General features: G+C 37.3%; 1 protein-coding gene across 1 annotated transcript; it reads right to left on the minus strand.

Annotated features, from left to right (window-relative positions):
- Window positions 1-566: 566 nt before the first annotated feature.
- LOC141656681 (uncharacterized) lies at window positions 567-4,251 on the minus strand. Its single transcript, XM_074463664.1, has 3 exons — window positions 3,342-4,251; window positions 1,715-2,729; window positions 567-1,060 (listed from the first exon to the last, which is right to left on the minus strand). Exons 1-3 carry the CDS (start codon window positions 3,907-3,909, stop codon window positions 880-882), a joined length of 1,764 nt encoding a protein of 587 aa, XP_074319765.1. The 5' UTR covers window positions 3,910-4,251; the 3' UTR covers window positions 567-879.
- Window positions 4,252-12,832: the final 8,581 nt, after the last annotated feature.

Raw genomic sequence — 12,832 nt, forward strand, 5'->3', positions numbered from 1 at the left:
GATTTGTGCTATTTCGAGTCGGGTAAAGTTCGGAGCAGGTCTATTCAGTTCAGTTAAGTCTCGGGTCATAATTTTTTTGAGTTGAGAGCCAAAAAATTAGTTAAATGTAACTTATACTTTTCAATTTGGATGTAACAATTCATATAAGCATTAATAAATATATAAATCAATGAAAAAAATACCTAAATATGAGTTCATTTATGAGAAAATAGATATTTCTCATTCAGGTCACGGTTCGATTCTTATCAGTTAAGATATATTCAGATTCGAGTATAATTCGGTTATTATTGAGTTCGGTTCAGTTTCGGTTCAATTCGGATTAAGTCGGGTTTCAGGTACTTTTCAGATTACTTATATCATGTATTTGATCGGTTACCAATTCAGATATAATTTAAATTTATTTGATTATTTTTGCTTTGTAAACTGGTCCACTAAGGAGCCGAATCGACCGTGCAGTTACAACAAAATTGACCCATCTCAAATGAGCCAAACTAGCTGAAGGGATATGAAATAGTTTGCAAAACTAAATATCACTTGCCTACATGAGAAACTAAAGAAAATGAAAAGACTCGAACCTAATCATTACTACACTATTAAAATTATGCGATCTGAGCTCAAACTGATTGAACCCCACCTGAAACTGAAGTGCATCATACATACATCAGAAATAAAAACGAACTGAGCCAAAATGACTCGACCACTATTTGTTTCCATTCCTTATATTTACAATGGACAACAAAAATACAGGGGCTGTTAGCTTGTTATAGGCCACATTAGCACCGACAACAAGCCTGCAAAAAAGACATTTCTGTTAGAATTAGAATACCATACATGAACATATGTCGGCCAAGGGAAAAGGAGGTAGCAGGAAATATGTCATCAGGGGAAAAATTCATCTTCCTCGGTCTGGTACATCTCGAAAAGTTGGGTAGAGTAGCGAGCTGCCAATTTGTAGCATACATCAGGGCCTTCAGGATCATATGCTTCCAACTCCTCTACAGTTTTCATCACATCGTTATCTGGATTTCCATCAGTCAGAAAATCACCCAGTTCTGTTCCCCTGATAAGAATATATAATTCAGTCAAACGAAATAAAGTTCAGAAAAAATGCCATGAAACAATGCAGGTCAATGATATGAATGTGCAATATTTAAGATAGGTTTCCCAACGACTGTTAGAAAGGGAAATTCAGCAACATGACTAATTAAGCTAACTTACAGCTGGGGAGAGGGTTAGCGGTTAGGGCAGAGTATACTAGCATTGTTTGGAGGAAGAGGATATCTTCTACTATTAAAACTCTATGTCAATACTATGTTACTTGGAGACAAGCACGGTGTCCTGTGTTAAACATGGCATGACTCAAAATTTCTGAACATTGTGGCTTGCCGTAAAATGAGGGTACACGTTGTGGGGAACGCCTAGAAAACAAAATTTGAGTTGTAAAACTGAAATAAATAGACATGTTGGAGAAATAAAGCTTGAAATCTTTAAATATCATGCTTCATATATATTTGATATTTTTTCTTCTACTTTTGTCTTGCGAGTCTCCCATTTTAACACTCGTAAGAGGAGTGGAAAGGGTTAGTATAAATTTCATACCTACATAAGAGGAGTGGAAAGGGTTAATATATTGGAACGGATATGACCCCAAAAGTAAAGAGTCAAAGTAACATAGCTATATAGTGTGAAGACCAAGTTCATCGGCATATTTTACCTTGATTCATCATATTTGTTAAAGCCTATTCCAATATGATGGAAACCATCCATCCATAACTTTTCTTTAGCGATTTGCCTGCGATAAACAGCACATACAGCTCGCATGCACAACTCAGGGTCCTTGCCGAAAGCAGATAGCATATCAGGTTCGTCGACCCATTCTAAATTAGGATCTTTACAGCGTTGAATTTGAGACAGTATGTCACCAAAAGAAACATTGTCATCTGATGCCTCTTCATCTTCTTGAGAATGATGATTGGCATCTGCGGGCAAGTCATCCTCTGATTCCTCAACATCAGTGTCATTGACTATAAAATCGCTCAAGCTATCATCACTACCAGAGTCATCGTCTTCCGATTCCTCCCCTTCCATATACTTCTTTGTCAGACCATCAGAAGATGCTTCTATTTTATGCCCGCGTTTAACCAGACGTCTCTTCGGACGATTTCGACTATCATGATCATCAGCGATTAGACCAGAAATGTTTTTCTTTTGTAAACGGACAGATCTTCTTGTACCGCGACCACGATTCATCTTGAGTTGACTAATTGGGATATTATCTTCATCGTCACTCTGACAACTGCTCTCAACTCTTTTAAAAAGTAGTTTTATTGGCAAAGCATCTTCACTATCATCATCTTCAGCCTCGTTGTCGCTGTTGCCAATCTTAAAAGCTCGTCTCTTTGGCAAATCTTCATCCTCCTCAAGTTCATCGCCGCTATTTACTACTGTGAGATGTCGCTTTCTCTTTGGGGTTTTGACTAAAGTATCATTTCTTTCGTCACCAATATCATCTTCCACATCCATGGTGGCATCTAGCATCACTGAAGCAGCCACTTCAGACTGTAAACATAGTCCATTTTCAACAGGAACATCAGGGTCATGATCACTGTCAATGTCGATAAATGCCACAGAGGCTCCAGTTGGCGTGGAAGGAGCCATCTTCTGGCCGCAACTTCTATCGCAATTAAAATCAAGTCGTCTCTTCACTTGTTTTCCCATGGAGGGTGTTCCTAACACAAATTTACTAAAGGTTTAGAAAATATATAAAAAAACCAAAAACATCGATCTTCAAGATGCTGAGGCATGATTATAGACAAACAGTATGACTCTAAGGACAGACTTTCGGCTATTCGCATTTGTTTCAGAAAGCAAATAAGTAGTGAGCACAGGTACCTCTCAGTTACAACACTAGGGAAGGGGGTGGAACGAAAAACTGCTGCATAAATAAAAGGCTATTAAAATCTCAAGTATCACAACAATATCTGTCAGGCATTGTGAATGACAGCAGCATAACTGCATAAGTGTCGGGGTAGCAACTTCATTAAACATTTAAACCCATGTAAAATCGCGATGAAGATGTTTATAGATGATCCACAATGGTAATTAGGTCACAATATGCATTGTCACTCTGCTACTTCACAAAACAAGAAGCACAAAGAATTTAGTGACGCATTATACAATCATATTCAAAGCTAAAAGAAAGTGAGTCGGGTATTGTGAACACACACACACACACACACAAATCAACAAACAAAAGAAAAAACGATACATAGAGGAGTTAAAACATATTTTCAATCACACTTCCAAAATATGTTAAAACATATTGCAGTGAAAATATTTACCTTCAATTTCAACTTCAACATTTATCGTGCCAAATTTACTTGAAGTACCAACGACAACATCCTTAATGTCTTCCTTCACAACGGAACAAATGCCATGATTGTCATCTTCTCCCTCAATACTCAATCTTTTCTCTAATTCACGCACACGCAACTCAAACTCCCCGCATTTACGTTTCCACTTCTCAACTTCCCTAAGCGCGAAACTCTTTTCACATTCCAAAACCTTATTCTCAATCATCAATTGATCAATCTTAGACTCTTCCTCATTCCACCCATCCAACAATAATTCACCCGACACCGCCTCCCTGGCCTCCCTCCCTTCAAGATTCAACCTTTTCTCCCTTAAACCCTTAACCTCTTCTTCAATTTTCGCCTTTTCACCTTCCAAAACCCTAATCTTTCCACTAATTTCTTCCAACTCCACCTCTTTATTTCGAATTTCTAGGGCTAAACACTTATCTTCTACCTCACTACATCTTTTTTCTACTTCATTAACATTGATTCTAGATTCTACCTCAAAAATTGGCTCAATTACCATGTGATCATTGGGGATTTTATTCAAATCCATAATTTAATTAGTACCCAGCAGAATTAAACTACTATAAACTTCAAAATCATGCCAATGTGCCCATAAATTACATCAACCCTAAAAATTACCTAAAATTAAATTAAATTCTACAAAGAACAATATTAAAACTACTGAAACATGAAGAAATTACCGAAAAATATACACAAAAGAATACTAATAATTGAAAACTCACAAAATCTTGGAGCTTGATCTCTTTAATTTAGGAATTTAATTAGTGCGTGCAGATTATAGAATTTTGTTTTCGGGGTTTTTACGGTTTATTGGGGTTTTTGGAGATCATGGATTAATAGGTCACTGAATCACGTGGCGCGAAATAGCGCCTGTCCACGGCGCCCCGGGTAAAGTAACAAAGAGGTTAATTGACTTCGCGAAATTGACCCAACTTAAATGACCTGGTAAATCGGGTCATTTGATTCAGTTTCAGATCGGGTTAAATCGATTTGATTTAAATTAGATTGACCTTAATTTTGATTTCAGATCGATTTTGATCGAGTTCATTTTGGTTAGCAACTTGAGCCGGTTTGTGCTATTTCGAGCCGAGTACGGTTCGGGTCAGGTCTATTCAATTCAATTGAGTCTTGGGTCATAATTTTCTTGAATTGAGAGCCAAAAAAATTAGCTTAAATGTAACTTATACTTTTCAATTTGGTTGTAACAATTCATAATAGCATTAATAAATAAAAAATCAATGAAAAAAATACCTAAATATGAGTTTATTTATGAGAAAAAATAGATATTTCTAATTCAAGTCAATCGGTTCGATTCTTATCGGTTAAGATATATTCAGATTCGAGTGTCATTCAGTTATTATTGAATTCGATTCAGTTTTGGTTCGATTCGGATTGAGCCGGGTTTTAGGTACTATTCAGATTATTTATATCAGGTGTTCAATCGGTTACCAATTCAGATGTTTTCGATCATTTTTTCGGGTTCGGTTTATTTTGTCAGGTCTAATTTAACCTGACGTTCAAATTGAGCTTTGAGCTTGACTTGTTGTAATCTAATATGACAAGACCAAAATGTTTATTGTTGCACACAGACCATTATCCCTAAATAACTTGATACATAGACGAAAATAACGGGAACCCGCAATGACCCGATCGACCCAAATTATTACAAACTCGAAACTGATCTGATTCGAATTAACCTGACCTGTTTGTCAAGTCTACCTAAAACGTAGCAAAAACGAATCAATTTGAATCGGCCTGAATTCACGTGTGTCTATTTCGACTAAACAGTACCCTATAAAGCCTATTTCGGGATCTTATCCTAAATTATTTTATATTTTCTCCTTATCACTCCAAATCCTCTTTCTTCTCTCTAAAACCCTCACAAACACCTTCTTATGGGATTCAAGCTTGCTTTAGAGGATTGCTCACCTTATCCTTCGTTCCTTCACCTTGTAAGTTGAGATCTATCATTTTTTCAATTAGTATGAACCCTAACTTTTGGAGGTTTTGTTATGGGTAATTAATTAGTAATTAGTATGTGTAATATGGGTAATAAGGGGTTTTGTATTGTATAATAGTGTAGGATGTATTGTGATAGTATTATGTGATTTGTATAGGATGTGACGGTTTCAAGAGACGGAATCGAGTCGGATTCGGGTAGCTCATGAATATTGCTAAAAGGTAGGTTTATCCTACTCGATTTTGATAATGTGTATACTTGATAATGTGTCTTTCGTCAATGTTTTACTTAGCACGAGTCGTATTGCATCATATAAGAGCAATTGAGGATGGTTGTGAATCTCATGTAGTGTCGGAAATGCATTATAACATGATATTGAGTTATGTCGACTCTATGAGTCAGAATAATGGAGGATTTAATGTTCATAGTACATTTGGGAAGTATATTTCATAACGAGTCGTATTTTGGTATATTGTGTTGCATATCTCATTGTTGTGATAATTGTGTATGTCGGAGGTTTGTGATGATACTTGGTTGCTGAGGAGACTTAAGGCGGTTGACAGACCGTCTTACGCTTGGGTCACCTTTTGAAGCTTCCCACTCCAATAGGGATGTGCACATTGATGACTTGAGTATGGAGGGACGCGTGTGGTTTAGGCACGACGTCTGGCAGGGGATCCGGTTGGCTTCCAGGCCCGATATCACGGGTGTGTCCCGAGTACCTTATTACGGATTGAGGTCCGGCTGTTTGTTGGGCGGTGCTGCAGTGTCGTCACCGGGTTGTGGGTATGTCTGGGTGTGTCCCGGTACCGGTTTAGTGATTGCATAATCGTATCTAATGTATGTCATTGGCATGTTGCATATTTACATATCGTCTAGTGTCTTATGTCTTTATTTATCGAAACTGACGTGTTGTGGGTTGTGTGTAATTGTCACCTATTTTCGGGGTGCCATGTGTTGATCCGTATGATATTTCCGATCATATGGGGAGCAATTTGAGTACAGGTTTTACTTGTTGACGTGATCAGGGTTCGGGTCGCGCTTTGGACTTGGAGTCGAGTTGCATAGCTGGATGACATAGATAATAGTCGAGTACTCGAGTTGTATATGGCTTTGTTTACATTTGTCAATCATTTATTCATATGTAATTCACTAAACTTGTCATTTATATAAAGAGTTTCTTAATTGTAATTTCGATTTCACCGCCTCAGGAAACCGAGATGGTAATATCCTCCGATTACCTTAAATTGGTTGGGTAAGAAGGGGGTGTTACAATGGGTGAACTCGGAAATACTATATCGTGGGTTCGAGGGTAGGGAGTGCACATTCACGTAAGTAATTTCCGAGTTTGCGGTTTAGTGAAAGGATTATTTCACAGGAATAATCCATCCTATTGGTGTCCAACTTATATTAATCCATCCTTCATATTAACTCACAATACGCAAATTCTCCCTTGTGACGGAGGGTATCCGTCACAAACTTGTGACGGGTACCATATTGTCTCACAAAAAACCCATAAGGGTGAGAGACAAAGCACATGGGGTGGGTGCCCACCTTGTCCCCTCTACCCATTTCTTCTCACAAAATACCCGTCGCAATATCCGACCCGTCGCAAGGGAGACCCACTGCTCACAATAATACATGCTATCACACAACTTTCTTAACTTGCACTTACCCACTTAAGTCACCTGCTAGTTCCGGTTCCTCTTTTTTAATCCTATATTTGGTTGGCTGCTGCTTCTTCATTTCAACTTCTTCTTTACTATTCTCCTTGTTATTTCTCCTCCATTTATTACTGACAACTTCATCTTCCTTTTAACCCTCTCACTAAAACCACCATCTCCACTAAGCTAATCACCAAGGATCTTTTACCCAACAATGTTTAGGTATTTTTCATTCTTAATATATATTTGCTTGTTTTAAAGATGGTGCTGCTCCAAAATCAAAATCAATAGAATGAAGGGTATTTTGCGGGAATAACAACCACTCTCCTTTAATGGCTCAACGCCACAGCCCACATGAGGCCACTCACCACCACCTGGCGAGTCCCTATTATCCTACACCGCCACCACCAACACCACCCCAACACGATTCCATCACGGTCACATCACTCATCACCCCTCAATCACTCCCTATTTACATTTCAGCAACTCCTCGACACCATCATCGACGCAGCTTATTTTTCCCCTTAATTTAACTCTCTCTCTCTTCCCTTACTTGTCCACCGTACAAATCCTGATGTCGGAGCAACGTTGATGTTGAAGGGTTGCTAGAGTGAGGTGGAGGTGTGATGGTGTTTTTGGCGGCCGTAATTTTGGAGGTTGTAGAGTGGTGGTGATTGAGCTATGTAGGGCCGTATGGTACTATAGATAGTGAGGTGGAAGTATAACTTGCCATTGATGGTGAATTTTTGTGGGTTTCAATCAATTTCAAATTTCCCCAAATTCAACCGGAAAAAGTTAGGGTTTTTGGTGAAAACTGAAGAATTTGTTAATGAATTGTTGAAGTGTGTATTGTATTATGTTAATGAATGATGAAAATGAAGATGTTAATGAAATGATGAAGATTTACAGTAGAGAGAGGATGAAGATGAATGTTGTTTACAGCAGAGAGAGAAGTGAGGAGGAGGAAGGTAAAAAAAAATGAATTTTTATTTCATTTAATAACACAAATTCTTGTTTGTGACGGCACATATCCGTCACTCTTGAGTGACGGATACCATTTTACCTCACAAAGTACCCACTTTTTCTCTCTCTGCAACACTATTCATGTGGTCCCCTTTCTCCACTAACCCATTTTGTTACCATTTTAACTCACAAAATATCCGCCACAAATGGTAACCCGTCACAAGGGAGACCAATTGATTTAATAAAGGGTTTACCTGTTGAACAGGTAGCCCTTCACCTAAGTGTAAAATGGGAAGGTCGTTGGATAGTATGTATTATTGTGAGTTAATATAAAGGATGGATTAATATAAGTTGGACACAAATAGGATGGATTATTCCTGTGAAATAATCCTTAGTAAAATGATCAAGTGTCCTAATTTGGTAGTTATTTCATTCCTCTTGGCTTCATTCCCCTTGGCTTTGTTCGTTGAATTTGGTGAAATCTTGTGATTATCCTATTCGTTGAATTTGGTGAAATCTTGTCTTCGTGCCTTTTAATTTGGGGTGCCTTTCTTTTGTCCTTATTCAAAACGAACTATTATAAATAAGGGGAAGTTTGTCAAAGGCAAAGGAGAAAATACTACAACATTATAAATTAACATTTCATAAGCATTATTATTAGAGTAAATTAATAATTACTCCCTTTTATAAACCACTTTGCTAAAATAACTCCCTTATGAAAACTTTTTAATAATTTACTCCCATAAAATGTTCTCAGGTCAGAAATTGCACCCAAATGGATTTTCAGGTGAAAAGTCGTGTTTTAGGACCGTTATGCCCCTGTGTTATTGTTAAGCCAACTTTCAGTTGCTATTAGCTATTCATCTTCATCGACATTAAAATTCAAATTTTTACCCTAAAAATCTCCCCCAAATTTGCGCCTTGGTGAATCCTCCCCCAATTTGTGATGTTTCCAGATTGATAATCGTAAGTTTCCTCCCCTAATTTGTGATTTTTACCCTAAAAATCTCCCCCAAACTTGCGACATTAGTTTGTTTGTTTTAAACCCTAATTTTTGGGTTTAATTGTGAATCCATTTATTTGTTCATAGCCATATTTTGCGTGTTGTAAACCCTAGTTTCTGGATTTATTTTGACAAATTAATTTGTTCATAGCCCTAATTGATGCGGTTTTAATTCAAATTTCTGGGTTCTAACCCTAAATTATGTGATTTTAACCCTAATTTCTGGGTTTGGAATCGAAATTTCTGGGTTTAAAACGCAAAATTCTGGGTTTGAAAGAGGAAGAAGATGAACATACTTAATTTCTGGATTTATTTTGACAAATTAATTTGTTCATAGCCCTAATTGATGCGGTTTTAATTCAAATTTCTGGGTTCTAACCCTAAATTATGTGATTTTAACCCTAATTTCTGGGTTTCGAATCGAAAATTCTGGGTTTAAAATGCAAAATTCTGGGTTTGAAAGAGGAAGAAGATGAACATACCTTAATTGGGGAAAATGGGGAAATTATATGAAGATGGTGAATGAATGAAGTGAGGTGAAGAGTATAAAGGAGTGACAAGAGTATAAGAGGCATATAAGAGAGAAGAGGGGCAATTTGGTCATAAAAATAGACTTAAAATCAGAAAATTCAAAAATTGAATAATCACCAGGAGTGTCAATTTGGGTGCAATATTTGACCTGAGTAAATTTTATGGGAGTAAATTATTAAAAAGTTTTCATAAGGGAGTTATTTTAGAAAAGTGGTTTATAAAAGGGAGTAATTGTTAATTTACTCTTATTATTATAAGGAAAAATTACAAATAACCACCATGTATTTGCGTATTTTTACAAATTACCACCACGTATTTACGTTTTTACAAATAACCCCCAAACTTTACTGTATACTCCCCAATCACCTCCGTATTTTTATCCCGAGCATCGTTATTCTTATTTCCCGACTTGTTAAGTGACGATTTACGCAAACTTCCCAAATTACCCTAATTTTTTTTTTTTTTGGGGAATTACCCTAATTTAATTACACAAATCAACCCATCACCCAAATAACTAGTCTAATCCTAATCTTTCCCCCAATTCATTCAAAGTTCCAAACATACTAACCCTAAAAATAAATTAGTCAATCGAATTCAGTTTCTTGCCTGAATTCAGCGTAAAATGAGTATAATTCTGCAATTGAATATTTGGTAAGAATGAGAAGAAAAAAAAACCACCAAAATTTGTGTTTGTGTAGCTGCATTCATTGTTGTTTTAAGTCAAATACAATGTTTTATCGCATGAGTTCATGAAATTCAACTATTTGACTTCTTTTGTATGGGTTTGAACTCTAGGGCTCATGAATTGTTTCTTGAATTAGCAATAAACTCTGTAAAAAATCGACAAAATTTGTGTTCTTTTTTTTGTTTATGTTCGTAAACTATTGTTGTTTACTTATTCCTCTGTGGGTTTTTCCATAACTGATGGTGGTTTGTTTTGTTCCCATGATTTTAACTTGAACCACTTCCTCAACCTCAAACTTACCATTTTTCGTTCCCCTTGGCCAGCAATCATTCACCAACCAGTCACTTCAATGCGCTGTCGAGACCAAACTTCTTGAATCATGGCTTGTCCTTGCTAGCAGTCCAATACGACACCACCATTCGCAGCAAATCAGGCCGTCATCTGACATATAATCAAACACCAGGCGACCACCACGACGACAGCCTAATCTCTCATCACCTTCGTCTCACAAGCAGCAGCACCGACGCAGTGCCAAACCTGATGCCAGCAAGCACCACGAGCTGGCCTCTTCATCTTGATGTGATTGCTGTGTTAAAGCTTTTGAAAATGTGTAATGGGGTTTTTCAATAATTGAAACTTTGAATGAATTGGGGGAAAGATTAGGATTAGACTAGTTATTTTGGTGATAGAGTGGGTTTTTGTAATTAAATAAGGGTAATTTGGGAAATTTGCGTAAATCATCACTTAATAAGTCGGAAAATAAGAAAAACGAGGCTCGAGATAAAATACGGTGGTGATTGGGGGTATACGGTAAAGTTTGGGGGTTATTTGTAAAAATGTAAATACATGGTGGTAATTTGTAAAAATATGCAAATACGTGGTGGTTATTTGTAATCTTTCCTTATTATAACAAAAGAAAACTATCATTTTAGAAGGACCTCCATTGATACTACATCATTGGAATTCATCATCTTTGAGTATTATTTTATACTAATACTCCATTAGTATTCTCTTCCTTTGGTGCGAATAGGAGAGGGCAGTTGTATTCTTATCCCACAAGAGTATTATTCATGAAACCCGGGGTTGGCCACAATGTTGGGGAATCACAAGATAGTATGGAAACAATCGGGAAGGAGAAATTTGTAAAAGTAAATGTTAACTCTGACATCATGGAAAAGTTGGTAAGGAGCTTGATTGGAGAATGTGATGAGCCAAGGTCCGTGGAGGTTCTTTCTCAAATGCTAACTAATCAATGGAGTTCAATTACAAAGGTACGCGATCTAGGACCCTATAAGTTTTTAATTACCTTTCTGACTAAGGAGGACATGGAACACGCCCTAAAAATGGAAAATTCTCCCCTGTCACAAATATTTTATAGTATTGAACCTTGGGACATTTATCACCAAGGTGACATAAGAAGAGTCTGGGTGGATGTGATGGGGATTCCACCACAGGTTTGGTCTAGGGATACTTGTGCTAAGATCGCACAAAAATTTGGGATTTTGGTTTGCTGTGATGCTAATTTTGAAAATCCTGATAGCTTTGTTGTTTGCCGGCTGATGATTGACACCAACATAATGTCATATATCGCTGAGGTCTTGTACTTAGAAATTGAGGAACAATGTATTGGTAAAGCTATTTACGTTAGGGAAGGGTCGAATGGGTCGTTTTGCGTTAGTAGTGTCTCTGATCAAATAAAAAGCTTGTCTTGGAACCAATGGGATGAGCCGGTCTTGGATAATAGTAAAGATCAGGAGGAGTCTTTGAACTCTGTAGGGAACTCAGTTGGAATTGAGAGAGAAAGAGTGAGTGAAACACAACAGGAATGTGAAGTGTTAAGTGATAACACTGTGGTTGGTGACATTCATTATGACATTAATGAAGAGGTGGAGCTCATTTATAGAAAAAAGAATTTGGCGACCAATCTAGAAATCTCAAACATCAGTTCTGATACCGAGGACATCCCACCGGGTTTCCAGAAAGTCTTAAATAAAAAGAAATTCAAGAGGAAATTCAAAACCTACACCCGTGAAGCTCAAATCAGAACTAGTCCATCCAAGAAGCAATATAAAAGGAAGGGTGACCACTGTCTTAGAATTGCAATTGATGAGCATTGCCAGACGGAGTCCATTGAGAATTGTTCAGACGATGATTTTAAGTCTGATGCGGAGGCTGAAGAATTAAAAACTAAGGAGTTTGGGAGATTAATTGGGATGGGAGGTGGTGTCATACCGTCTATTGAAGAGCTCCTGAATTAATTTAGGTGTAGTCTCGATGGGGGTATTGAGGTGTGTTGCATGGAATGGTAGGGGAATTGGAAGTTGGGGTAAATTCGCGGCAGTTAAGAAAATAATTGAGGAGAAACAGTTACATGTGTGTGGAGTGGTGGAAACTAAACACAAATTGTCTCTTGATAGAATTGTTAGGGCTTGGTGGTGCAATAGAATTGTTGAGCTCTTAGATATTAAATCTTTAGATAGGGGTAGTGGTTTTGTGCTGTTGTGGGCTGTTGTGTCCTTCAAGATTGCCAGTGGGGTTTATGGGGATAGATGGATCATGGTATCGGGTAAATTTGGTGATAAGGAGATACCTTGTACAATTGTCTTGTTTATGCTCCTTATTGTATAGACGGGAGGATAAAGTTTT

This window comes from Silene latifolia, chromosome 5 (genome assembly GCF_048544455.1).
Source record: "Silene latifolia isolate original U9 population chromosome 5, ASM4854445v1, whole genome shotgun sequence".
Classification (NCBI taxonomy): Eukaryota; Viridiplantae; Streptophyta; class Magnoliopsida; order Caryophyllales; family Caryophyllaceae; genus Silene; species Silene latifolia.

Coding starts and splice junctions, on each gene's coding strand:
- LOC141656681 (XM_074463664.1), bottom strand. CDS start 3,909: ATGGATTTGAATAAAATCCCCAATGATCACATGGTAATTGAGCCAATT. Junction 2,730..3,341: donor TGTTGAAGTTGAAATTGAAG/GTAAATATTTTC, acceptor AATTTGTGTTAG/GAACACCCTCCATGGGAAAA. Junction 1,061..1,714: donor AACAAATATGATGAATCAAG/GTAAAATATGCC, acceptor TATTCTTATCAG/GGGAACAGAACTGGGTGATT.